This window comes from Stenella coeruleoalba (assembly GCF_951394435.1).
Source record: "Stenella coeruleoalba genome assembly, chromosome: X".
Lineage (NCBI taxonomy): Eukaryota > Metazoa > Chordata > Mammalia > Artiodactyla > Delphinidae > Stenella > Stenella coeruleoalba.
In genome coordinates, this window is record NC_137152.1 from 17,433,357 (window position 1) to 17,461,002 (window position 27,646).

General features: G+C 39.1%; 2 protein-coding genes across 4 annotated transcripts in view; one reads left to right on the forward strand and one right to left on the reverse strand.

Annotated features, from left to right (window-relative positions):
• Positions 1-24,685, reverse strand: part of KLHL15 (kelch like family member 15) — a 32,447-nt gene extending 7,762 nt beyond the window's left edge. The window contains exons 1-3 of one of the 3 annotated variants that reach the window (XM_079910442.1): positions 24,648-24,685; positions 23,886-24,077; positions 11,929-12,640 (exon numbers count right to left, since the gene is read on the reverse strand). In XM_079910442.1, coding sequence (XP_079766568.1) covers positions 11,929-12,633 — 705 coding nt within the window. In that variant the 5' untranslated portion in view covers positions 12,634-12,640; positions 23,886-24,077; positions 24,648-24,685. Of the gene's footprint in view, positions 1-11,928; positions 21,152-23,885; positions 24,343-24,647 lie in introns of those variants that run through there. The other 2 variants (XM_079910441.1, XM_079910443.1) reach the window with 2 other exon arrangements.
• ZFX (zinc finger protein X-linked) overlaps positions 1-27,646 on the forward strand; it is a 191,761-nt gene that overhangs the window by 18,286 nt on the left and 145,829 nt on the right. The gene's annotated exons all lie outside the window — the stretch shown is intronic.

The window sequence follows — 27,646 nt, forward strand, 5'->3', positions numbered from 1 at the left end:
CATTGTTAAAAACTAGTTAGCACTTGCATATAAGAAAGCACTACAAACTAGGAGGCAACACATACTCACCCAGTAATGCCAAGACTGACCATTTCTGGTTTAATTTTTGATGATGTAACAACACTGCTACAGAATGAGAGAACCTATGACTTCAGCAAAGTAATCAACAAAGCTTAGTCATAAAGAAAACAGAAACACTAGGGACGCACGAACCACCTGAAATTGCAACAGTAGTTATGTTAATGCATTTGGGGGAGAGGGGGGAAGTCTAAAGCTTTTATCAGATGTTCCAGGGATCCACAAACTCCAAATGTAAAGCTTTAACTGACTCTATCCTCACTGCGAACCAACAATGTGATATGACAGTCTTAAGAATAAAATCATGGACTGAATTAGACAGTCCCACCCTCTCTGTTCAGGTGAAACCACAACTAAGTGTTCAACTCCACCAGTGTACTTTAGACAACAAAGTGGATCATGTCGAGAAGACAGCAAAGAGATCCAAATCACAGGAAGAGCGGTCAAACAGATGAAGAATGTTTCAATCCACGAGAAGACTCAGGAGAGAAAGATGGCAACTGTTTTCAGGACCAATAAGTAGAAGTTAAGAGAAAGACTTTAGGCCAATATAAGGAAAAGCTTTGCAATTAGGACTGACAACATAATGGATGTTCACTGCATTATTATTTGTAAGAGCACAAAAACTGGGCACAACTCCCATATCTATTAATATGAAATTGGTTGACCAAACTCTGGTATATAACATGCAATCGTTAAAAGGAATGAGATTAATCCACATGCAGTTAACACAGACATTCAAAATGTCAAAATGACAAAACCTGCAGAACTGTATATATAATACTCTCAAAAAATAAAAATGGACTGTTTTGCACAGTCAGCAGTATATGCAGGGGGAAAATGTATATAATACGAGTACAACATATAGTTACCAGTGAGCTCGTGAGGGGCTTGCCCTTTTGAGATTCGAAATAGGTCTGTATTGGGCTTTTCTACAGGGACTACAGTAAAAAGGGTACAGGTACATGTTCCCAAAGTGAAGAACTGTCTACTTCTGGAGTCTAGCATCCTGCCACTGAAGGTAGTGCAGGTGTGGCCACCTAACAGGAGGGCTGGAGAGGAATTCCAGCATCACACGAGGACTAGGCAGAATGGACTATAATGGCTTTCCACCTTCCAACCCCAGGTTCTTGCAGATCATGTCAAACTGGGCCAGCTTAATGGCTTCCTAGAGTCACTTCCTAGCCTTTTCTTTTTTTTATATACCCAATCTTCTGGTCCCTTTGTCCTCTCCCTATTCATTCTATCATGCTCCTTTGATATTTGGGTTCCAATGAGTTTACAAGAATCACTTCAGCACTATGTTGAAGTCCCAGTCAAAGCTACATCTTTACCTGATCTGTTCTACCTCTAAGCCCACAATAATGGAAGTTGTGCCTTTTTAGATAGCTATTATACCCTAAGAGATATTCTAACCAAAGAAATTTAGCTCCTACTTCTCTCTGCCAAGGCTAGAAGTTCTAGACCTACCTTGCCTTTTCCCAGGGCTACTTATTGCTGCAATTTTCCTCTAAAACCACACAATATCAATAAGCATAACTAGCTTCTCCATTCATGATAGAAACAGGAAATTAATGAATCTGTGATAATCCTGGACAAAGTAGTTACAGATACACTCTGCTTTAAAACAAAAAGTGTAGGGCCAAAAGCTTCTTTGTGAATGGAATCACTTAAAATGCATTAATGAAGGGAGCTATCCAAAAAGAAACGTGTGGCTCATCTTTTCACAGAGAAACCATTTCTCTCATCATTTGCTCCTCATATAACAGTTTAACTATCTGTGTATCAGGCTCTCTCAAAAGAAAGATATGGAAAGAATGACATTTCTTTCATGTTCTGAATTACTTTCCTTATCCTTCCTAGGATTTAAAAAGCTGTCTTATTTTAAAACTTGGAAAGATTATCACTTTTCTTGCTTTGATATTTTAAAAAATTGTATTATGAAAAGCATTTTGAAGTGAAAGTATTTATTACCTCTTAAAAACAGTGATCTGAACATTTTAAATTGGCCATTTCCTCCTCTAATCTTTTGGTTTAATGAAATTGTGTGCATGCACATATGCATGTAGAGAAAATGTGAGAAATTAATAATTTTGAACGTGATTCCTCTAAATATGTTTATTAAGTCAAAGAAATAATAGCTAGCCATTAGCACTGGGTAAAAATTCCATGATTCTCTTCTCATTGTCAAAATGTTATATAATCCACTTACTAACTTTTTAACTTTTCAAGGTAATTTGTTTATACTGCTCTTAATTTTGAAAGAATTAAAATGAAGCAGGCAATATAATTAAAACAGGCATTTCCATAGAGCTTACTACCTTTATTTGATTAAAAATCTACAATTTAAAAGTATCTACTAAAACAGGCTATAGTTTAAAAAATTATTTTAGGCTTTCAGCCAGCCAATTTAAGGTATTATCAGCTGTTTCACCTTTCAAAAGGATTTTTTAAATGCCCAATATACTAAACCAAAGAAACAAAAGGCCTTTGATTAGTTTATCCAGTTGTAGGGAGGTGGGAGGGGTGAGGACTGAGGGTTAGAATAATCTCTGAACTCAAGATCCCAGGTTTTAGACTTGACACTGTCCCCAAGTCACTGTGTGACCATGGAGCCTCCAGTTTAGGTATTTTCCCTTTATAAAAGGTGTAAGTTGCATGAACAGACATCTCTCTGGCCCTCTTACATCCAAAACTGCTAACCTAATTTTTGCAATGATGAGTATAAGGTGTCATGTGGAAGGAAGACTGAGTCCTGGCTGTCAGTTTTATCATTCTTCCTCCATGATTCAGTATTCTCAAAAGAAATATCCAGAAATAAAGCAGTTACTGTCATGGAGCTTTAGTGCGAAAACAAATTATGTCTTTGGGAACCACAGCTACATTTGATATTAATTTTGATATTCAGTAAAATGTGGAAGTCTTTATATGTTGTACTGCAAAAGCATCTACCCTGATATCAGAGGTTTACTTATAAAATCATGCTCAGGGCTTCCCTGGTGGCGCAGTGGTTGAGAGTCCGCCTGCCGATGCAGGGGAAACGGGTTCGTGCCCTGGTCCGGGAGGATCCCGCGTGCCGCGGAGCGGCTGGGCCCGTGAGCCATGGCCGCTGAGCCTGCGCGTCCAGAGCCTGTGCTCCGCAACGGGAGAGGCCACAACAGTGAGAGGCCCGCGTACCGCAAAAAAAAAAAAAAAAAAAAAAAAATCATGCTCAGAACTGAAGCTTGTATTGATTTATGTGACACACAAAAAGCTAGTTACAAAGTACCTTTAATTAATCCCTTTGTCCTGAAAAACTGAATAATGACCAGGGATAAGGCTATTTTAAAAAATTAGTTCCTGTTAAGCACAAATCCTCTCAGTAACACTATAATTGCAGTCAAATACCAAACAGTTAAAACAAATTTTAAAAAGGATTACACATCCTGTCTTCTCCAAGTAGGCAAGAGTCTAAAGTATTGACAGCTTCAGAAGGCAAGTGACCAGGGCAAATGGGGGAAAGGGAAAGGACTCCCTCACGACAATATTCTTATAAGAGTTTCAGCACAATTTGATGAGTCCTCTATCCCTTCAACTTTTCTATAGATAGTGAAAAATATTTAACTCAAAAATAAATGTGCTTCATATGTAGAAAATAAAGTTATGGTTACTAAGGGGGAAAGGGGGGCGGGTGGGAGGGATAAACTGGGAGATTGGGACTGACATATACACACACTACTATATATAAAATAGATAACGAGTAAGAACCTGCTGTTTAGCACAGGGAACTCTACTTAATACTCTGTAATGACCTATATGGGAATAGAATTTAAAGAGTGGATATATGTGTATGTGTAACTGATTCACTTTGCTGTACAGCAGAAACTAACACAACGTTGTACATCAACTATACTCCAATAAAAATTAATTATAAATAAATAAATAAATGTGCTTAGGGAATTCCCTGGGGGTCCAGTGGTGAGGACTTGGCGCTTTCACTGCCAAGGGCCCAGGTTCGATCTCTGGTCGGGGAACTAAGACCCCACAAGCTGCGCTGCAAGGCCAAAAATAAATAAACAGATAGATAACTAAATAGGCTTAGAAAGTCTAATTTCCTTCCAATTTTGGTACAACAGTAATAGAGCACCACTAGAAATTAAATGAGTGCACAAGCCTAAAAGGTAGAAAATAATGTAAAAGACTTAAGAATATCTTATCACCTGATTACACTAATATGTAGATAGTACAACTAAGTTCTAGAATTCACAACTTTTTTTACACAATTTTTCCCTACTTATGGAAATACCCTCAACTACGTCAATATTTTATTTATAAATACGGAAGAGCAGAAGGAAAGTCAAATAAAAGGTTTAATCCTAGAACTAACTTCTGAATGAGCAAGGCTTACCTATGACACATGTAACATTTTCTGGGTAAATATTAAATTTGAGAATTACAACTTTAAAGCCTAAAATCTTAATATACCCCCGTGGTTCCTTTCCTGCTCCTAACCTTTTCTCCAGTCATTTTCTGAATTCTCTGATCCTTTTCGATTTCTGCGTATCATTTGGTTTCTCTCCCTCTCTTTATTTCCCAATTCATTAAAAAGATTTTCTCCTTTTACAAGTAAATGTGGCTGTCCCCATTCCATGTCTTCCTCTCCTGTTACTCCACAGTCAGTTTCCAATTCTATGCTTTTGTCTTCATCTCCCTTTTATTTAAAAGGAAAATCAGCAAGTTAGGTTGAATTTTTTAACTCCCATTTTCAGTAGGTTCCTACCAGCTTAATACAACCTTCTAATAGTCTCTTTCCCAGGGGATTTCACAGCAGTCAACACCTAGTCAACTCCAGGAACCTGGAGTGAATGCAAGTCAAAGGTGGAAAATAAGAGCACTCCATATCTATACACAAAGGGCAGAAGACTGGAGAGGAGAAAAACACCTTGGGTGATTTTTAAAGAAGTGCACATGTATTAATTACAATCATCCAAGTCCATGGGGCTGGGAGGGAGGGGTCGATAAAAAAGAGACTGATGCAGAAAAAGACATTGACTGAGAAAGTACGCTTAACCCACTGACCTAGTTTCAAACAAAAACCTGCTAATCTCTGTGCTTTCACTCCAAGGGGCAAGTGAGCTGATTGTTAAGTAATTTCAAGTTTATAGCTGTATAAGTACTATTTAATATATGAAGAGGATTTAAAACTTTTTCAAAAACAACTCAAGCTTATTAGAAATTCTAATCAAATTTCACATTGGAAATCCAGGTTACTGTCTTCTAAAAAATATTTTTATTGTCAAATACAGCACTGCTTGTTTCTTCTAAAACTGTGAGGGTTAGAGGGAAATTTGTTTTTTCCTCTAGATTTGTCTGGCTGTAGTTTAAGTCATTAGAAATAATTACTTTTTTCGAGTTTTGGGGCTAAACTGTTTTAACACTAAAGTTAATGGTTTGGTTTCTGGACAGAAATTTTGGATTGGTCAAGTGCTAGATTAATCAAATCATGTTGCAGTGCCTAAGTGAAGGAATTCTGAGGGGTACACAGCCCCTACATTTTTACATAGATGTGTCCTTGCCCAGGCAATTTCATTACCAAGTGGGTTGTGCCTCAACCAAGATATCGCACCACCCAAGCACGACACATTAAGAATAAATTTCCTTATGTGTCATAGTCCATTGTTAATGCTATATAAACCAACTATGCTGATAGAGAAATATTTGGAAGATTATCAGTGCTTTGTGAAGACCAGTTCTGAGAGCTACCATGTTCTTAGGAAGGTACTAAGGGTCTTAGTAAGGTATACTTGGATACTTAATTTGTAATCCTTAAATTCTATCAGTTTCAAGGTGAGTCCAGGACACCTTACCCCATTTTAAACTGTAGCTTTTAAAGCCACAAATTCTGGTCCTTAAGTAAAAGACATTAAAAAAAAAAAAAGTGTTAGCCTTTCTGAAGCATTTTCACTCTGATCCTAGGATTAATACTCACTAGTAATGAACTTATCTTTTTTCAATGGACTATCGAAATTATCTCAAGGCTGTAAATATCCTTATAACAACAAACTTTTATAAAATGCAGATATGATTTGCTAAATCCAAATATATTCTCAGTGAAGGAGAACTAACATCTTCTCTCATTAAAACATTAGCTTTGCTCTTCAAAAGTTAAATAAACCTAATTTGGGGGGATATGGTGAATTACATTTAACAGGTTAGGGGGAAAAAAGCACATTAGGGTATCTGAATATCATGAGCTAGTTTATAAAACAAAATATTTGGAATAAAGCAGAATTCATCTATATAATCTGATTCCTTAAAAAATAATTTTCTTTCCTTTTGAAAAATTGTAAGATCTTATGATTATGATTAATATAATTTCTAAGGGGATCATTAATATGCTAGATCTTACCTTACGCATATTTATGATACTGAAGATGCCCTGGGTTCAAAAATATTAAAATGTCACTTTACTAAAAAATCAACATATGGGTATTTTAATGAATAATTTAACAATTTTGCTAAAAAGATCTTTTCTGTACAAAAAAGTAAAAGAGGCATTTTGCCAAATATACATTTACTTAATAAAATGTTTTCAATAAAGCAATAATTGTTTTTTAAAAACCAAAAGACCAAAGAGAGCAAAGTTTAAACTATTTAAATCTTCACATCACTGAAATTCAGAATGACAAATGTCAGGCCTTATCTCTGTTAACAGATGCAAAGACCATTAGAGTTAGTAAAAATACATGACGCAGACATTTGCATTACGTAAAAACTGAGATTGAAGTCTAGTATTAAAACTGAGAATGGACTATAGTTAAAATGAATCATACTCCTAACCAACTATGTCAAAAGGACAAGATCCTTAATTTTCAGCTTTCCTCGATTATACAGGGAAAACTCCAGAATTCTGCTTTCACACCTTACAGTGTTCCCACATCTTACACTTTTTTCAGTGCCATTAAAATTCTTAGGCTATGTTTTGTTCATGCAAACATGTTAGAATTTTCACAGCTCTGTAACAACTTCTAAACCACCCAAGCAGGCCCACAGGGTTAACTACATGCTTCCTGTACATGAGGGTCCTCTCCCTACTCTAGTAGCTTGGACTGAGAAGCAAGCAGACCCGGGTTCCAGTCTGGACAGTGCCACTTAACCTGGGATAAGATTCCTAACTCTTCTGAGCCTGTTTTCTTACCTACAAAACAGAGATAACCTGCAGACTCTACCTATGTGTAGAGCACTCAGTGCAAGGCCTGGCATATAAGTGTAAGGTGTTCAGATAAGTAGAATCACTGCCTCTAAGGAACTGGGTGAGGAAATCTGGAAAGTCTTGGTCTCTTGGGTGATGATCCTGTCCCAGAGTCAGTACAAAAGTTAAGACAGTCTGTTTTCAGCTGGGGAGAAAATCCAGTAGACGACTAGGGGAAAAGATACCGCAGAAGAATAAACCCAAAGATTTCGACACAGCTAGAGGGCATGATTCGGGTCCCTGGAATCAGTGGGGGCTATTCCTTAGGGAGAGGCAGAATGGCCCCTTACAAAGCCATTGCTCAGATCTGATCGTTACTACCAAAGGAAGAATTAAAATCTCTAAAGGTTTCTTCACGAAGCTTTGTTCAATCACTTTTTATTTTCCTGAGGCCAGGGAAAGGATTCTGACAAAGAGATGCTATACTTATCTTCATCAGCCATTCCACAGAATAGTTAAGTAGGAAGGTTCACTTAACACTAAACTGTACAGAACATTTCTAAAGGCTAAGGATCCAGGAGAGGGTTAAATAAGTGAGAAAGGCTGTTTAATGTATGCATATTTAGAGTTTCTAGAGCACAACTTACTCCCTGAGCTTGTAGAGCAGCGCTGTGCAACAGAAATATAATCTGAGCCACAAATGTGAGCCAAAGATGTAATTTTTACACTTTTTAGTGGCCATAGTTTAAAAAGCAAAAAGGTGAAACTGACTTTAATAATGTATTTTAGCCCAATATATCCAAAATATCATTTCAACATATAATCAATATAAAAGTTAGTAATGAGGTAATTTATATCCTTTTTGTCATCTTAACCTTTGAAATCTCAAATCAGACTTGTCACATTTCAAGTATTCAAAAGCCACAAGCAGTGATTGTATTGAACAGCATGGTTCTAGAGATACACTACTTTTTTAATAAGAAAGAATAATCTTTTAATTTTGACATTTTAGCTAGTTTTAATTCCAATAAATTGAATGGAAGGGCTCCAAATTTTTTTTTAAAGGGAGGGAAATTTTATGAATCTAAAAGGAACCTAATGCAGAGTAGTGTGAATAAAGTCCTTGATGATTTTAGTCATAGGATTGGGCTACTTAGCCTCCTAATACAAAAAAGAATGGCAAATTCTAAGTTTGATCAGAGTTACTAAGTGGTTTTCCAAGACTTTCTCTGGCATTACAACAATATTTTCCTGTAATTGTTCCTGAAAATACACGATGCTAAAAAGTAGGTGTGTTAACAGGAAATATAAGGAAGAGAAGAACTAAGTTAACACCAACACAAGGAAATAATCTGATAAATCCAGAATGTGGGGACACACTAGGACAATTGGTAATCTGATCTTTCTAAAAAAAAAAAGTGGGGGGCTGTGTTAGATTCTTTAAGAAAGATTAAACAGACATGATAACCAAAAGCAATGTGTAAACCATGACTGGATTCTAGGGCATTTGGGGGACAACTCTGAATATGAACTAGCTGTTAGATGTTATCAGGGTCTTATTGTTAATTTTCCTGGGTGGAATGGTATTGAACCTGGGTAGGAAAAAGTTCTTATTCTTACGAGAGGCATGCTAATAAGTATTAAGGGACGAGATGTCATGATGTTTTCAACTTATTTTCAAACGTTCAGCAAAGGAAAAAAAATCTACATAAAGAAAATATGGTAAAATGTTAACAGTTCTTGAATCTAGGTGATAGCTATATAGGTATTCATTATACTATTCTTTCAACTTTTTGTATGTTTGAGCATCCTCATCATAAACGAGAAAAAGGAGAGACAATTTCAGATTTAAAGAGGGACGTAATAACAAATGTGCTGTATGAACCTCGATTCAATCTTTAAGAAACAGCTTAAAAAAGACATTTTTGGGAAAACTGAGAAAATCAGAAAATGAAATGGATATTACAGATATTAAGAGATGACTGTTAATTTCAATAATGGTATTATGGTTATGTAGAATTTCCTCACTCTTGGGAGATAAGATGCTTGCTGAAGTAGTTAAGGAGGAAACATCACATCTACAACTTTCTTTGAAATGGTTTAGCAAAAAACAAAAATTTAACATAAACGCACACACTCTCCTCTCTATCTAAAAACAGGGTGGCAAAATGACAACTATTAACCTACAAGATATGTTTATGGGTGATCATTCTACTGTTCCTTCAGCTTTTTTGTATGTTTACAAAGTCTAATAGTTTTTAAAAATTGAAAGCTAAAAAGTGCATATTAACATTCCATTTTTCTAAATTTCAGCGAATAGGATAAAACCACAAATCAAAACTGCCTACACTTTTCCCCATGTAGATCCTCATACTAAAAAAGGACCAGCACAGATGTACTATGTCTTTATTTCTGTGCCCTTTCTGGTTCCATGCATATATAATGGTTTTAAAATGGCCTTGTTTGAGACCTGCAGAGTGCTGAGTACAGGAAAAATAGATGGGCCCTATTTTCAAGGAGCTCAAAACAGTATGGTGTAAAATAGTCCAAATTCTTATTTCCCAACCAAATTTTCCATTCTAGTTTCTGAAGTTTAATTTCTAGAGATAAGTTCTCAAATCTGCTTAGTGTTTTACAACACATTCGTTTGATAAACATTATCTCTCACACACTGCTAAGACAAGAATCACCAACTACCTTCCCTTCCATTTACCTTACCAGTATCACAAATAAAACTGGAAGATTTATATTATAAAAAACAGAAAGATTTCTCTGTAGCCAGGGCCTTATTAAGTTTTTGTAAGAAATTAATTCAAGAAGGAAGCCTTAACAACATTTTTATTCTGATGAGATTCCCAATACCTGGCCAATAAGTAATAATCACATCCTACGCTATATATGCAAACAGAACCATCAGAAGGTACAAGTGGTGTTTTATATGATTTACAAAACTGGGAGTTCCCTGGCGGGCCAGTGGTTAGGACTCCATGCTTCGATCCCTGGTCGGGGGAATTAAGATCCCACAAGCCGCGCAGTGCGGCCAAAAAAAACAAAAAAAGAAAGAAAGAAAGAAGATGATGAAAAAAAAAAAAAAACTACAAAATTACCTGATGGTATTAACTTCCAGCCACTGTCACTATTGACCACCCTGAACTGATAGTTGGAATATAAAAAGGCTCTGCAGCTCAGCACTTAATCATTTACTGCTATCAATTACCCATCATAATGTCCTACAAGAGGGAAAATTTTATTCTCTATTTCATGAGCACTTCCATCTAGACTGAAGTTGAGGGGGGTTTGTTTGCTTTAATAGTGGGAAAGCATTTCCATCTAACATGTAAAGACAAAACAGGATTCCCCAGGAAAAGAGAGCAATAAAAACAATAGTAAGGAAAAAAATCAAAACATCAGAGAAAAATGATTTACATTGTTGATGTGGGCTGATTATCACTGAACAAAAAATAATTAAGAAATGTATTCTTTAGTTTCGATTATTTGTCATATCAGTACATTCTGAGAATAAAGATAAAATCCTACAAAACTGAGTTATCTAGTAAAAGTTTAAGTTAATGATATTTCACAGCATTTCAGAGGGGAAAAAAAAAGACATGCCAGGCTGCTGAGTGTTATTCGAAGGCGCAAATTTGTTTATTTTTCAAATGGTGTAAACAACCCTCCTTTGCAAATATTATATTTTTATCACCAGGTCTGGTAACTAAAGATGAGGAACCACCTAACATGAAGGGTGTCGACCAAAGCTTTAAGTGTGCTTTCTAGAAAGAAGAAAAGATGCAAGAGGTAAACAGAGCGCCAGAGGTAACCATGTGATTAGAAACCAATTAAGTTAAGCAATTACTGAAACTGCTTTCTCTCCTTTGGGCAAGAGAGCATCACAACTGAGACTCTGATATAAAAATGAAAAATGCTTACATGCAAAAAGGCCAAGGCTGTTTTGGAGAAAGACAATTTTAAGACAGCAGAACTATTACATGGTAAAATGCACACAGGGATATTTGATCAATGTAGACAGAGGATCTATAGTCTACTTGTTTAGAAATGCCAAAACAACGATTTTAGACAAACATATGTTTTCAAGATTAAATTTAGTTAGTATTCACAGTGAAGGGGGCTGGGGGAGACGGACGGGGAGGCGCAGAACTAGGCAAGAGTAGGGAAGAAAATCAGTGCCAGGGCCTACTGGTTTTCAAGAGCTATTTTATGTTTCCTCACTACATTTTAGAGGAATACGAAATTGTGTTAATACTTATCATTCAGAACTACAAAACTCCTCTCAACTCTAATTTCAGCATGATTCACTTAAATTCATTTTTGAAAAGAGAGCTAGACGGACCCAGTTCAAATTTAATTACTCTGTGAAAAGAAAGAGAAGCTAAAGCAAACTTATAATATTTGGGGTTAAATAATTATGCTTCAACTTTAAAAGTACTTTCAAAATGAAACTATTCTACCACCTACCTGGTCCATCTTTCACCCACAAAATGTGTTTTAAAAAACCTAAATACACAAGCTACAACAAATTAGACTTCTTACACATAACTATTCTTAAAAACTATTTATTCTTTCTGGCTCCTGACCAAGCCTGAGAATCTTATCTATAAAGACATACTGCCTTATTAGCTAAACGATGAGTCCTGTCTATTGCTTTCAAATGCACCAACCTTCTCAAAAACACTGGATGGGGTCATCAAACAAAACCTGATGTTCTGAATGATGGTATCGGTATGTCTCCAGCGTCTTCTATCATGCCGCAGCCAAGACTGCACAGCCTCGTACAGCTCTATCTCTGGGAACCTGCTCAGATGATCATTATCCAAGTAAGACATGAGCTTCTCAAAGCTCAGATAAGACAGGAAGTCAGGCCTGGACATGAGTGGTACGAAGTTGTCTAGCAGAAAGGCGTCCAACTTCTCCCTGACTCCCTCGATGTTTACACCGAAATCATCTAAGAGTCTCATTATTTCTGCACAGTTTTCTAAGCAGATTTTTGCTAATAGAAAAGAGCAGCAGAACTTCACCACTTCTATAAGTTGAACATACATGGCAGCCTGAAGAATCTCATGAACAGTACTCATACTCAGTTCTATAGTTCCATAGTACATAAACTGAAGGACGTGGCTGAAACCGGTAGCAGTTAGACCTTTTAAATGAATTTTGTCCTGATCTCGCTCCCTCATATCTGCGGTAAACATAATTCTGAAGTAATCACTCTGGGTGGCCAAGAGTGCTTTATGGGCCTGGAACTGATGATCTTCAATAACCAGAGTGACATCAAGAAGCAATCCCTCCTCATACAGTGCTCTGAACCCAGCAGAGACACTGGTGTCATGGATGGAGGAACAGAATCCTTCCACGTCCCCTGCCATGAATCACCTGGAAAAAAAGTAATCAAAGAAAACTGTGTTAATCATTTCCATGCATTCTGAAGACATTATTAACTTAGAGCTTAAAAAGTTTTTATAATTATCTCAATTCCACTGCCTAAGTCCTACATGTACAAACCCTTTGGGAGAAAACAACTTAAAGGTTTGTGGGCTAATTTTTTGGCTTCCCTACCTGGGGGAAAAAATCTATTAAATATCTATTCAACAATGGTAAATTGTTAACTTACAAATATATGCCTATCCCAGTGATTTTACACTGTTTACCAAATATATTTAAACATGCCCCCAAATTATCAACCAAAAAGGATTTCTCAGCTAAATACTAAATCATGAGAAAAAGAGATAAGAAATTAAACCAAAAAGTACACTGTTGACCTTGAAAACTCCTAGAAACTTACCCAAAGGAAATAATCAGATACATATGCCAACTTGCACCCACAAGGTTTTTCTTTCTAACCTTATTTATAATAAAAAACTGGAAAGTATTCAAAAGCCCAACAATAGAAATAAATACAGTACAGTCCTACAATGGATTACTATAACAACTAAAAATGATGGCAGCAATCTACCTATTCTGAGAAATAATATTTACTAGGTATTGTTGTTATGTGGGAAAAAAAGCAGGCAACTGCAGTATACTCAGTATATTTTCAAAAATTAAATATACATATATATATATATATATATATATATATATATGTTTAGATGAGAAAAAGTCTGGAGGAATATATACCAAAATGATGTCCCTGGGGTAGTGGGACTTCAGGAAACTTTGAGGTTTATCTTTTCCTTCTTACTTACCTCATTAACCTTATTTTTAAAAACAATGACCATGTATTGTTTATATATTTAAAACATAAATACATAATTTTTAAAGGAAATTAAGCCGCATTTTTGCATATCAGAGAAACGAAGCCAAATAGTGGGATTATAATTAGATCTCTTAAGCAGAATAAACTAATTCAGCTTACTAGACTGTTTATGAAGCAAAGTAATTTTCTTTCCACACAAGCCCCCCAGGCCAACTATCCTCTCCTCAACTCTCATCCTCACACAGCTCCAAGCTTCCTCCACAATGACACATCATCCCATCCACGAATTCCCTCCCAACCCTTTCCACTGTGCCCTGTGGAACCTTGCTTCAGTGTAAACAAACTCCCCTACAGGCTCATGCAGGTCACAGAGAGTTTTCTCGGCTTTCTGATTTAAAAACAAAACAAGAAAAACAACCCTCTTCTATGTCCTTTTTAGAACAAAATGCTCTTCTATAGCTTACGACCTACCTTCTAATAAGCCTTCTCTTGGCTTTCTACTGTCCTTTTTCTAAAATATGGCAGAGGGGATTCCTGAAAGGCATATACCGCACCGCTATATCTAATGTAATGCCTGGCACACAGAGGTGCTCTTCTTTTGGTTAACAAAGGGGAAGGCACTGGTAATAGAGTGGTGAGGCTGCCAGGATGGCCTCCCTGAAGGAGGAGGTAGAGCAGGTGCCAGCAGTGACTGTGGTACCAGCGGCTTCACTGTAGGGCTCGTGGTCCACCCAAACACTCAACCAGGGAAAGGAAAGAAGGTCTAAGCTGGAGAAGGACAGAGGTAAAGTTTGGAGATGACAGACCAAATGAAAAGAGAGATTAAGCCAGAGACTGGGAAGCCGACAGTTAAAGATTTCAGGTATGGATCAGTTCCTGATTGTGGCAAGGCCCAGCAGCTTCGAGAATAAGGTGTGGTTTTTTTTGTTTTTTTTTTTTTTGCGGTACGCGGGCCTCTCACTGTTGTGGCCTCTCCCGTTGCGGAGCACAGGCTCCAGACTCGCAGGCTCAGCGTCCATGGCTCACGGGCCCAGCCGCTCCGCGGCACGTGGGATTCTCCCAGACCGGGGCACAAACCCGTGTCTCCTGCATCGGCAGGCGGACTCTCAACCACTGCGCCACCAGGGAAGCCTGAGAATAAGGTTTTAAAATGGAGCAAGGGGGGGAGGTTATAAGAGTTTAGGTGGTCAGGGAACTTTGCCTCTCAGTTTTTGGATGAGTGGTCTTATGTGAACATTGAAGAGGTGGAGAAAATGAGTCTTAGCCAGGTACCACAGTCATCAGTGAATATGGAGGGGAGAGAGAGAGATCAGGATATGTGTATATGATAAGTAACAAGGAGCAATAGAAGGTGGATTTTTATCTAAGAGAGCTATCCCTTAAACACTGGTGTTCCCCAGGATTCTATTGTTGCACCTTTTCTCCTCTCATCTAAACACTGTATTTCCTTCAACGATCACATCTAAACCCATGGTTTCTACTACTACCTACCTTTATCAGTACCTTCACCATCACTGTCCCAATCTCTATCCTTACACTAGTACTATACATAGCAAATCTCCTGCTAGATACCTCTGGGTGCCCCACAGGGATCTCAAAATTGTGTCTAAACAATCATAACTCTACTCTCTCCCCAATCAGTTTTCTTTTGTATTCCCCATCTTATCAAGAGGCATTCTAGGTGCCTCTTTCTCCCCCTTTGTCCTTAACTTACCTGTAAGTCTTATTGATTATCCCACATAACATGTTCACTTACCTAACACAGCAAAGTATGCACAAGATGAAATTAATATCATAATTTTTATCAGCACTCCATTAATCCAAAAGCTATATACTTTCATTTTGGAAAGGTAGAACACAAAAGCGCTGTCTATAATTTGGAAAACAGATATAAAATATTTTAGACACTGTAATCAATGCTTGGCAGAACTACTTTACTAACACATTCAAGACTAAAGTAAGCTATCAGATTTTATTTCCTGAATTATTTTTAAAGGTAAAATGAATGAACTTAGAATTTTCCAAGTGATATAAGGCACATGTACACAAATGCATACTGCGAACAAAAGGAACATATCGGAATAATCAAATATTCTGGCCAGTAGAAGGCTATCAATATCACACTAATTATCAATTTTCAAAATAATTAGAATAAAAACAAATTAAACTAGGTGAATATTTTGATATTTCATTATCTTTCTCAGGATAATTAGGGACAGCAACTATCACTCTGACTCATCAAGATTTATTGGTCACAGTTAATGTGGATTTAATAGTAGAAGGTTGGGCATGAGCATTCATATACTTGAGAGGAAACTGCTTTGTTTCATTAATCTGTTATTTTGACAGTGCCTAAAATACCATACATTTCACTTCTTTTCAAAGTAACCCTCTCTATTCAACAGTTATCACTATGTGATATGGTCTCAAACAGCTAATATTCACCTTTCGGACAAAGATTCCATCTAAAGGAAAGATTTTGTGTGTGTGTGTGTGTGGTATGCGGGTCTCGCACTGTTGTGGCCTCTCCCGTTGCGGAGCACAGGCTCTGGACGCGCAGGCTCAGCGGCCATGGCTCACGGGCCTAGCCGCTTCGCGGCATGTGGGATCTTCCCGGACCGGGGCACAAACCCATGTCCCCTGCATCGGCAGGCGGACTCTCAACCACTGCGCCACCAGAGAAGCCCTAAAGGAAAGATTTTAAAGGAGATACTATGCTTTCTCAAAAAAAGTAACCTAGGTTCCAGATACTTAATATGGTGGTAACATCATAGGGCAAAGAAGCCAGGGGGGTGGGTGGGGGGAATGAGGAGGATTGATAAGCTGTGAGGCAAAAGACCCTAAAGATGTAAGGAGAGCACCCACTCTTCTCTGGGCACCCAGCCCACCAAGTGGGATTCCTAGCAGACAGGCATCTACCCTGTGATCTTGTCCTGTTACATATGGTCAGACTGGGGTGGGAAATATGAATCAAGATGAACGCTCCTGTGTCAAGAATTTAGAAAGAAGAGGAGAGAAAGAGAAAAAGACGTGCACCGACTATGTATGACTGGAACTAGAACATGTCAAGGAGCAGCTGTGGGCACCAACTTCTGCCTGCCATGTGGGCTGAGTATCAGAGAAAGCCAGTCAACTGAGAAAGAAGAGGAAAGCCAAGACAAGAGGACAGGGAGTGCTCCCTAACTCCTTCATTTTTCCACTTCCTAGGCCCAGCTCTATTCCTACCCATGGGTGCTGAGAGAAATCCTTACATGCTCAGAATAGATCCCCCCCCTTACTACCTCAGGTGGGTTTTTCCTACATATAACCAAGGTCCCTAACTAATACAGTTTTAGAGCAGAAATAGCTATACTTTGAGTAAGTTACTCAAACTTTCCTGGCCTTATCTCTGCACCTATAAAATAAAAGCATTCAACACGATGATCTCTAAAAATTTTTAGTAATAAAACTCTTATTTATTCTACTTTTTATATGATTTTACAGATGTGTAAAGCACGTGTAAAGATATGCAAAGTAAATTAACTATAGCTATTTTTTAAGTCTTAGCAATGCATTTCTGAAGTTTATCTGATCTAAAGTTCTTCTAAAACTAATTTGTAATAGCTGGGAAATTTGCAGTAATTTTTTTCTACATGAAAAAGCTTGGTGCATCTATCAATAAGACAGCTTTAGAGAAGCAGCAGTATCTTACACTTTTATAGGAAGCATGTATGTAAGTAGAAAATGATACTCAGTGATTAACTGACCAACATGATATAGTCTGTAAATGGTAGTGAGTTACGAGTACAGGACTCCAGACCTGGAGTCTCTTAATTCTGGAGAAACCCTTCTCCTTAGCAACAGCACTTCAAATCCCAGCTCATTTTCTCAGTCAAGTCTCTTAGGACACAGGCCAACTCTAACTTGAGAGATGAAGATACTAATGTCCACAGGTGAAATTTTTCTTCAAAGTCATACAACTAGTTAGAAATAGAGTTAAGACTAGATTTGCAAGAAGCACAAAATAGTGTGGTTAGGAAGAGCAAAATCTTTGAAATCAGAGCACTTTTAGTACTTACCATCGGTGTGACCTGGAGAAATTTAACTTCCTGACCTCAGTTTCCATCCATATATTAGGAATAATCATCATCTATTATTACTGAGTTGGGGTGATGATCAAATAAACTGACGTAAGTTACATGTCTAGCCCAGAGGGAGGCACCCCAGCAGAGGTCAATCAATGCTGCCTTCCCTGTCCAGCTCTTACCTAATGCTCCTTATCACCCACAGAACCACAGGAACTTAACACCCTTCAAACTTCCCTCTACAGACGCCATACCTCCCTAAGGTTTATCACAATGCAAGTTTATAAGAGATCAGGAGATGTACTGGTAGTCAAAACACTGGACCTCATTTGCAATGGCATTGTTTTCCATTTTTTCTCTTCACACAAGTATAATTTTCTAGCTTTTCTGGGCTCCTTAGGCTTTTCTGCCCTAACAAGAGTAACTACTCTTTGTATCTGTGCTGTTCAATATGAAAGCCACTACCCATGGGGCTTTTGAACACCTGAAATATGGTTAGACCAAACTGAGATGTGCTTTAAGTGTAAAATGAACACCAGATTTTGAAGACTTAGAAAAAAAAAAAGTAAAATATCTCATTATACAAATGTTTAATACTGATTACATGTTGAAGTAATATTTTGGATATACTGAGTAAATAAAACATTAAAATTAATCTCACCTGTTTTTTACTTTTTAAAGCTGCTGCTATGAGAAAAATTTAAATTACATATTGTGGCTTGCATTATATTCTGTCAGACAGCACAGATCTATAACATAAATGTTTAAGGTGTCAAACAACCAAACTTACAAATGAACATGTGAAACAAAACCAACTTGTTCACAATCCATACCCTGGAAGCTATAAAGAAAAGAAAAAAAAGTGAGATTTAGATTAAAATAAAACAAAAATAACACGAAACACACATGTAAGCAAATAAAATAAATAACAAGAAAAAGGTAAGTGTAAGAAGAATACAAAAAGAAAAATATACAAAATCTTAAGTGTAAGATAGAGAATTATAGGAATTTAAGGAATAAATTAATAATTACAAGAACTAATCACTGTAAAAGTAAACAAAAATAACTATAAATCAGTGAGGGCTGGAGAAAAATAATCTGCTAAGGGGCTCTGAGAAAAGATATTTACTGACATACAAAATGTTCAATGTACAAAAATTATGTATCCTAACTTTTCAAAACACATCATCAGGTTAAGAGAAATCATGGTTTATAAACCTGTATACCCTTGGCCTTCTACACTTCTGTATTCTACACCTGGCCTTCAGAATTTCAAACGGTAGGGTTTTTCAAAAGATGAACCAACTTAAACTAAATGATAAGGCATACTGATACTACGAGGAAAGAAAATACTGGAGTTTGTCCTGTTCCATAAACTTGGCACTGACTATAGAAAAAAGAAAGCCTCACATTTTCTATGCATCAGCACGACTGGTATAGCATTTCTCAAAGTGTGGTCCAGGTATAACTGGGACCTTAGTCCCCTAAGAGAACTTCGCGAGATCAAAACAATTTTCATAATAATTATTTTATTTTATTTATTTATTTTTTTTGCCGTACGCGGGCCTCTCAATGTTGTGGCCTCTCCCGTTGCAGAGCACAGGCTCGGGACGCGCAGGCTCAGCGGCCACGGCTCACGGGCCCAGCTGCTCCGTGGCATGTGGGATATTCCCGGACCGGGGCACGAACCCACGTCCCCTGCATCGGCAGGCGGACTCTCAACCACTGCGCCACCAGGGAAGCTCATAATAATAATTTTAAAAGCGATTTTTCTTTTTTACTTTCATTCTCTCAGTGTTTTCCAGATACTACATGTGATATGAATGCAGAAGCCAATAAGAAGCCTATTGTCTTTTATTAAGCCAGACATTAAAGAGATTTGCAAAAATGTAAAACGATGCCATTCTTCTCACCAAGTTTTTTGTTGTTTTAGAAAATATTTATTTTTCATTAAAAATGTTATTTAGATTAACAGGTAATGGGTTTTTTTTGAATGAATTACAAGTAAGTATTTTTTTAAACTTCCCAATTTTAATTATTAACATGTAATGTGTTTTTAGAATGAATTACAAGTATTTTTTTAAACTTCCCAATTTTAATTTCTAATATGGTCAGTATAAATAGACACAACCCACATAAATAAAAGCTCTTTGAGATCCCAGTAATTTTTAAGAGTATAATGATGTTCTGAGACCAAAAAGTTTAAGTACCACTGACTGCACAAGAGATAAATAACAACACACACATACACAAAGCAACCTCTTCCTACCTCTGCCCTGGAAGACCATTACTGCTATTTGTATCACAGAAATTTCTAACAGTTCAAACTCTCTAGTGACCAGTAAAGAAAGAAGTCTGGTGGGGGTAAAACTGGACAGGAAATTAAAAGCAAAGAAATTAAATGCTTCCTTTTCAGTTAGAAGGCTGTCATTCTGATTGGAAGGCAAAATTCTGGGCAATTAAGTAGAAGATATTTCAAAATTAACTAACCTCCATGTTTATGCCATAAGCAATAATTTAATGCTTTCACATTCCTCCTACAGCTGCTTGAAAATTCATACTAAACCCTAATTTATTCAGTACAAAGCTAGATTCTCAGGTTGATATACATATCTCCAATGAAAACTGTGAATTATTTCATACTACCTTCATCCTCAAACTGTTAGCCTACCAATGTTAATGCCTATGCAGAAAATGCCATACTTGCATACTAAAAAGAAAATGCAAAGCTTACTAAGGATAAAAATAGAATTAATTCCTGAATCGTAAAATTCTCACAATTTCTGTAACCTGTGAAGTAAAACTTTTATTCAACAATCTCAAAGCAACCAACTTCTCAATCTAAAAGGAAAGAAATTCCCAAAACAGACTAACTTTATTAGCAGTCATTTTACCCTGAGATATACTACTTAAATTGAGAAACAACTAAGTCTAATACTAGAGGAAAGGCTGCATAAGTTAACTAATTTGCTTAGTACTGGAAATTCTTTCTTGTCCATCAAAATGTTTTTATAACTCAGTACCAAACTGCAAATGACCATTAACTAAGCTTTTAGAAAGGCTCTGGGTCCTCCAGCCTCCCGGTTGGCACCTAATATCTAAATTACTTCACTTTTCAGGTATGTTTAGCATTTAGTCATCCTATAATAAAAGAAACCTTATAAGAAAAAGCCACTCCTGTTTCAATGCTATTTTTTCATCAGAAGATTTTAATTTAATGCTCCTCTGCTTATTCCTCACTACAAGTAAAAGTAGTCCAAGAGTGATGTCATGGAAAACAGCTTCCCTAGCCTTTAGAGATTGGATCCAGTGAGAATTCTAGGAAAAGCCTCTATTGGGGAATAAAACCCCAAATCTTCTACTAAGTTACTTCCTAACATGAAATCATCAATACTATAATGTTAACACCTTAGTTTTACATAAGAAATAAACAACTAAACTGAACCTTTTGGAAAGTCCTGATGTTATGATACAGATTTCCTGCAAATCTTAAAATGATGCAGAATCATTAACTAAATTCAATGATCTTATCAGAGACAAAGAATACATCTTCTATCTGTTTTTATCTGCTTCAATGATTCAGCCAGATGAGTTTTAAAGGTCTTATATTAAAAACAAAAAGTCTGAGGAAATATCTTGCCACTTGCCTCTTTGCTGTTTCTTGAAAAACAGCCACACACCCGCCTTAAGACCTCTGAACCTGCCATTCCCTCTGCCTGGACCACTAATCCCAATATACATGGCTCCCTTCAGGTCTTTACTCCAGTGTCTTATCTCAGTGAGGCCTTCCCCAAACCCCCTCTTTAAAATCGAAAACCACCCACCCGCCCCACCCAACAGAATATCCTCCTGTTCTTTTCCTGCTTTATTTTTCTCCATAGTATATTAAATGGAGATACAGGCTATTTTCTTCAGTTTACTTTTTTGTTGTTTTCTTTTTGTTTTGTTTTGTTTTGTTTCGTTGACTGTTGTATCCCCAGAACCTTTCTAGGAACAGTGCTTGGCACATAATAAGTGCTTAATAAATATTTGTGGGATGAATAAATAAATTTAACCCTCGCAACCCTCCATGTTCTGTAACCATCCCTGATTTGGAGATGAAAAAAAAATCAAAGCTCACAGATGTTAAGTAACTTGCCCAAGGCTATGATTCTTCATAAGCTGGGGTCAGTATGACTTCAGAGCCTTCGAGTTTAACCACTATCCTGCAATGCTTCACCAATAACTGCCTTTCATTTCTCTTCAATAAAAAAGCCCACAACAGCTACAGCATTCCAATTCAGAGGAAATATATGCTAATAAATTAATCCGACCCTTCAGAAGCTATAGATTCATTCTCTTCACAGTTAATGTTATTCACTCTGAAAACGTTTAAAATAGGAAAGGGCAAGTTTCAGAACAGGCCAGCTACATCATTTTTGGGGCCCAGGGAAAAATGAAAATGTGGGGCCCCTCGCTCAAAAGCAGGAAAAAAGTGTCGTTAAAGGTAGTAAAGTACAAAGCTTTCTCCTTTCTTCTGAGGTCTCTCTTGACATGTCATGGTGTTTTTTTATTTGCTCTTTAATGCATTCTAAGTAAAGAAAAATAAAAATTTACATTATTACCACGAATTTCACCATTCACCTTTATATTGTACAATGCCAGTTTTACGCGCAGATTATTAAACCACGTTTGGGGTCCTTCTGGACACCCATGAAGCCACGCCAGCCCTGGTTCCAAGGTTTTAGCCCCAGGTAACCCAAATCAAGGCAGAGAGAAGGCCAAACCTTGAAATTCCCAATGAAGCACTGATTTGACAAAATTTTATCTTCAGGACAAGCGATAAGTCCAATGTATAAAAGCTAGCACATTAAAATAGGCTCTTCCTTTTGCTAATTTAATCCTGCCCGCCTTATATTATTCTGCTTTAAAAAAAAAGCATATTCGGAAAGACAACTGGTATTGGATTATAAATTTAATAAAACATTTCAGAAAAAAACTCAGAAAACCATTTGTTGGCTAAAAATAACAATATACTAAAAAAAAAGCTTCTCTTTCACTTTTTGTGGACCATTTTAAAAAGCCATACATTTTTGATGTGCCAAATAAAAATGATTTCATACTGATCTGTTACACATATGTATCATAAATTCTGACAAATAAGTCCAATTTTCAAACCACAAATATTTATGGCTTATATATCCTAGTATCCCCCCCAAGTTAATCGGCAATAAAAAGTGCAAATTAACATCCTTTACCACTGAAAAACTGGTTCTAAGCACCTACTAAGTGTTATGATGATTAAAAAAGGGAATTAAATTACATAAATATGAAATTAAGTGTCCCAAAATTGAAATTTTCTATACATTTCTAGATTAAGTGCAGAAATCTGAATGCATTTACAAGCTCTCCAAAAACAATTTTCAAATTAGTAGAGATATTCAGGCATCTTGTTTCCTAGATATGAAAATCAGGCATTAAAATTAGGGTATATATCTTAAAAGCATTTCCTAAATTACAATTTAATCAGATTACCAAATGAAAATGTAAATTCAAAATATAGAAAAGACTAAACAAATGCAAGGTGCTTAATATTCCGAGTAAGAAAAAGGGCATAAGCGGCCTAGAAAAATGAAAAGCAAAGCACTACAGTAACGTTAAATTTGAATTAAAGAATACCGTTATTTAAATAAGCAGTTAGCATTTCGTAGGAAGAAGGCCAAGCAACGTGACTATTATATATCTAGTCGATTCACAGCACTGCTTCGCTATCCCGCACTTATTCCTTATACTTATAATATAGAAATAAAGAGGCAGCAACAGTTAGCCACTACAACATTCACCACTCTGGCAAAGGTTACTTTAAAAATTGCCTTGCATTTTTACAACACTTTACAGCTACAAATTATTTTCACATATATGACCTCATACAGTCCTCACTACCCTGTGATGTGGCTATAACTGACTAGATTTCATAGATAAGAAACCGAGGTTCGGTAAGCGATTTTCTCGGAGTCACCCAGTCGAACCCAGACCTTCTGATTCCGCGTTTTATGCCTCGCATTTCGCATAGTTCTATTTCAGGCACACACAGAATTTTTAAAGGGAAGAAACGGGTTAGGGAGAAAATAGTCATGGTACCTGCAGCTGTGTGCTGCAAAAAATGGCTGAATTATGCTTCTTCCTTTTTTTTTTTTTCTCCTTGAAAAAAATTAAATTTCAAACAATTTAAGTAAACTCAAAGACAAATTAGATCCCGGCGTCAACCAAATGTGTGATTCGGGTCGGTGCAGAAAGGGCTACCGAATCCGTGCCTAGCGCGGGGCCGCGGACGAAGCCCGGGCTCCCGCAGGCCGGAGGGCCAGGGGCGGCTACGCACCTCGGGGGTCCGTCCAGCCTCTAGTGGACGGCAGTCTGCATCAGGAAGAAGCGGGCCGGACGGTGGGCGGTCGGGCGCCGGGACGGCACTCAGCTGGCTCCTCGAACGTCTACAAGGGGCCGCTCCGGGGCCGGGCCGGGGCGCTCCGGCGGGGGGCGAGTCTGCGCGCCTGCGGCCCCCACGAAACCAGTCCTGGGAAAGAAGACAGCGCTGAGACGCGATTCGAGACAGTCGGGATCTGCGCGAGGCGGAGCGGCGTCGGGGCCGGGCCCGGCCTTGCCAACGCCAGGGGCCTCGCAGCGCCCGGCGGGGGTCGGCGGTAGGGCCGACTCGGAGCCTCGGGCGGAGGGGCTGGGGGGTCGCGGGCAGCAGCAGAGGTGCAGGCACTGGCGACGTCGACGACGGCGGCTCTGGGCTTCTGCTCCGAAGCGCGCCGAGCCTCAGGATCACCCACGCCGGGGGTGGAGGAAGGCGGGAAAGGGGCGGGCAAGGGGCGGAGCGTGCGGGGCCACGAGCCAGGGGCCGCTCCGGGCCGCGCGCCCCCTGCGGGCCACGGGAGCCGCCCGGGGCCCGCCCAGGGAGGCGGGGCCAGCCGGCATGGGGTTCCGTCCGCCGTCGTCGCAAAGCGGAAGCCTGCCACGCGGGTAGGGAGGTCGTGGGGTGGGAAGTCGAGAGTTGGAACGGAGGCCTGGGAGGCGCCCTCGGCCCCCACCGGCGCCTCGAGGGGGCCCGCGCGCTGGGAGCGGCCCGGAGGGTGTTTACCTTCCCCCTGGTCGAGCGCCAATGCCGCCATCTTTCAGCCAGCGCGCGTCACTTCCGGCACCGCGGGAGCGGGAGCGGGTGTGGGAGCGGGGTGGGGGCAGGGCTGTCCCACGCCCACGGGGCCCCACGTTCTGCAGGCCACGCCAGCGGGCCTCACCGAGGGAAGAAGGCGGCCCGACGCTGCCGCCGCGGGCCCGGCCCGACGTGGCTTCCCGCGGGGCTTCGCCGTCGGGGCTGGGAACTCTCGGCATTGCTGGTCCCCTCGCCTCGGTCCCACTTCGTTTGCACGAGCGGTGGGCTCGAGCCAGTGGGGTGCGCCCACCCTCGACAAGTTGAGGGTTAGGAAACCCGGGAAATGTCATTTTGCATCTTACACACGGTAGGGGTGGGGGAATGAGGGACGACGTGGAGGGAGCTTTGCGGTATGTACCTGTGTTACAAACGTGACTACGTCTACGCCACATAATATTGTTTTAAAGGCAACTTGCATGGGATTCTTGCATCATACCTCCACTTGGCTAGTTGCACAAGTTACGCGTTTCAGAAATACATTTCCCAGAGGTGAGAAAATTCATAGAAAACGGCATGCCTGCACCGCACAGAAATGCCGGATCTAAAAACGCTGTTCTGTTTCTATTTGCGTCAAAATAAGATAGCAAGAACGAACATTCAGAGGGCAGTGATTTTGGGGGTTGTTGTTCGCTTTTGACAAATCGGTTCTAGAGTTGTAGCTAATGCTTTTCACATACCGCCTTTTCTTGATTTAAGAATTTAAAACTACATTACAAGACTGTTTTGTAAATTTATTGTTGTGAAATCTCTCTGTGGGAAAAGTGTAGATGACAGAAAAACACAGTTGGAGGCCACTGGTTCTACAACTAACCTTAAATTAAGTCATCCATTGCCCATTTCTGATCCTAAACTGAGAGATTTCTCCTACCCCCACCCCCTGCCACCATTTTCTCTCTACACCAATATCCCGAAGATATTGGGAGATGTATGGCTAAAAACGATCATTAATCTCTTTCTAGCAAACTTGAATATGTCATGTTTCCCAAGGGGCCAAAATAGCACACTGTGTACCGTTTTGCTGAAGTAGACTACTCCGTGGGAAAAAATAGTGAATCACTTTAATCTTTTGAAAATAGGGAAATACGTGTCCCTTTTATGATTTAAACTATAAAACAAGCTTTAAAAAACTGTAAGCCATAAATAACTTTTAAAAAAATAAATTTATTTTTGGCTGCGTTGGGTCTTCATTGCTGTGCGCGGGCTTTCTCTAGTTGCGGCGAGTGGGGGCTACTCTTTGTTGCAGTGCGCGGGATTCTCATTGCTGTGGCTTCTCTTGTTGTGAAGCACAGGCTCCAGTAGTTGTGGCTCGCGGGCTCTAGAGCGCAGGCCCAGTAGTTGTGGCGCATTGGCTTAGTTGCTCCGCGGCATGTGGGATCTTCCTGGACCAGGGCTTGAACCCGTGTCCCCTGCTTAGGCAGGCGGATTCTTAACCACTGCGCCACCAGGGGAGCCCTCTGTAATGTTTTAAAGTTATTTTATAAAATATAAAATGCATATTTTATTATGCATTTTCTTTCCTCGAAAACTTTTGCCAAGCACTCTGTAGCTCTTCAGGGGTTTTTTCTAAGCCCCTCAGGGTACACCGGTATCCCCCAAATCAGTACAAACTTCTGCGGGTCCACACCAAGACTTGTACACTGACACATTCCAACAGGATGGTGGCTCTTGTCCTAGGCCTTATTTCCGGGTCCCTATCCCAGATGGAACCTTCAAAATGCAATCAGGATCCCCTGTTTGATCCCAAACTTTTCCAGCCTTGAAAGTTTGTTGTTTTAACAGCCAAACAGAATATTATGTTGCATGACTAATAAAAAATCGGTGTCTTCATGAATGTTGGAGGAATCCTGGTTAATGTTTATACATCTTAGGCATCGTTGGTCACCTGTCACTTGGAATGGCTCTTCTTAGCTTCTCTCCTGTTATTACCTCTGGCCTTCTGGTCTTTCACCACCTCTCCATATTTCTCCAACTCTCTCTTTGCACTTTGTGACTCAAACTTAATTCTCCCCCCACTTCCCTAGCAAAGCAAAAACCTAAAGCCATCACAAGGAAACTGCAATCTCTTTAAACAGGTCATGGCTTCTAGAGATCCTTACACAGGGATGTTCTTTCTGGTCATCTCTAAGTCAGATCTGTACTATTTGGTGGGAACCCATTCTTAAAAATATCAATTGTTTCTCCCATCTTCTCACTTCCCCAGTCTCATGAGCCCCCAGACCAATCCCCTGGGCCCAGCTAGGAGAATACGAAATTCCTAAACATCCAAAAGGGATGTGGACACAAAAACAAACAAGCAAAGGCCCTTCACGGGGCAATCCCCCCATGAAACAGGTGTGTCTGAAATATTTTCATTTGTGTTATTTCACCAATGTGCAGAGCTACCTCAAGGAAAATGAACTGATAACATGCCTTTATGGTCAAGGGGACTCAACACTATAATTCTTCCAGGAACCAAATGCTTCTTCATATTTCACTTCCATCCTTAAAGCCCTAGCAAACAATTCTCTGCCTGCAGTTGTTAGAGTAACTGCTTTGCACCTGGGGCCAGCCAACAAGGATTCAAAAACACTCAGCTTTGGTTTCAGAGGCCCTAACACTCTGACACATTTAGACAACATGGGGTGGTGTGTGACCTACCACAAGTGGGGTGATGTAATCTGGGCTTGAGCGTGTCAAGCAAGGTTACTTGGAGGCAGTGATTGCTAAGTTCAGTCCAAAGGGAAGGAGGAAAGGGAAAAAGAGTAAAGGATACTCACAGGGCAGTGCCTTCCAATCCTGGAAGAGGCAGCGAGGCACCTTTATTTAGAGAACCGCTGAAAATTTATATAGGGTTACAATAGGACCCGAAGGGCAGAGAGAAAAGAAGCAAAAATCAGGAAGGCTGGCATGTATAGACCTTGGCAGACAGGGCTTCTCCCCTCTTGTGT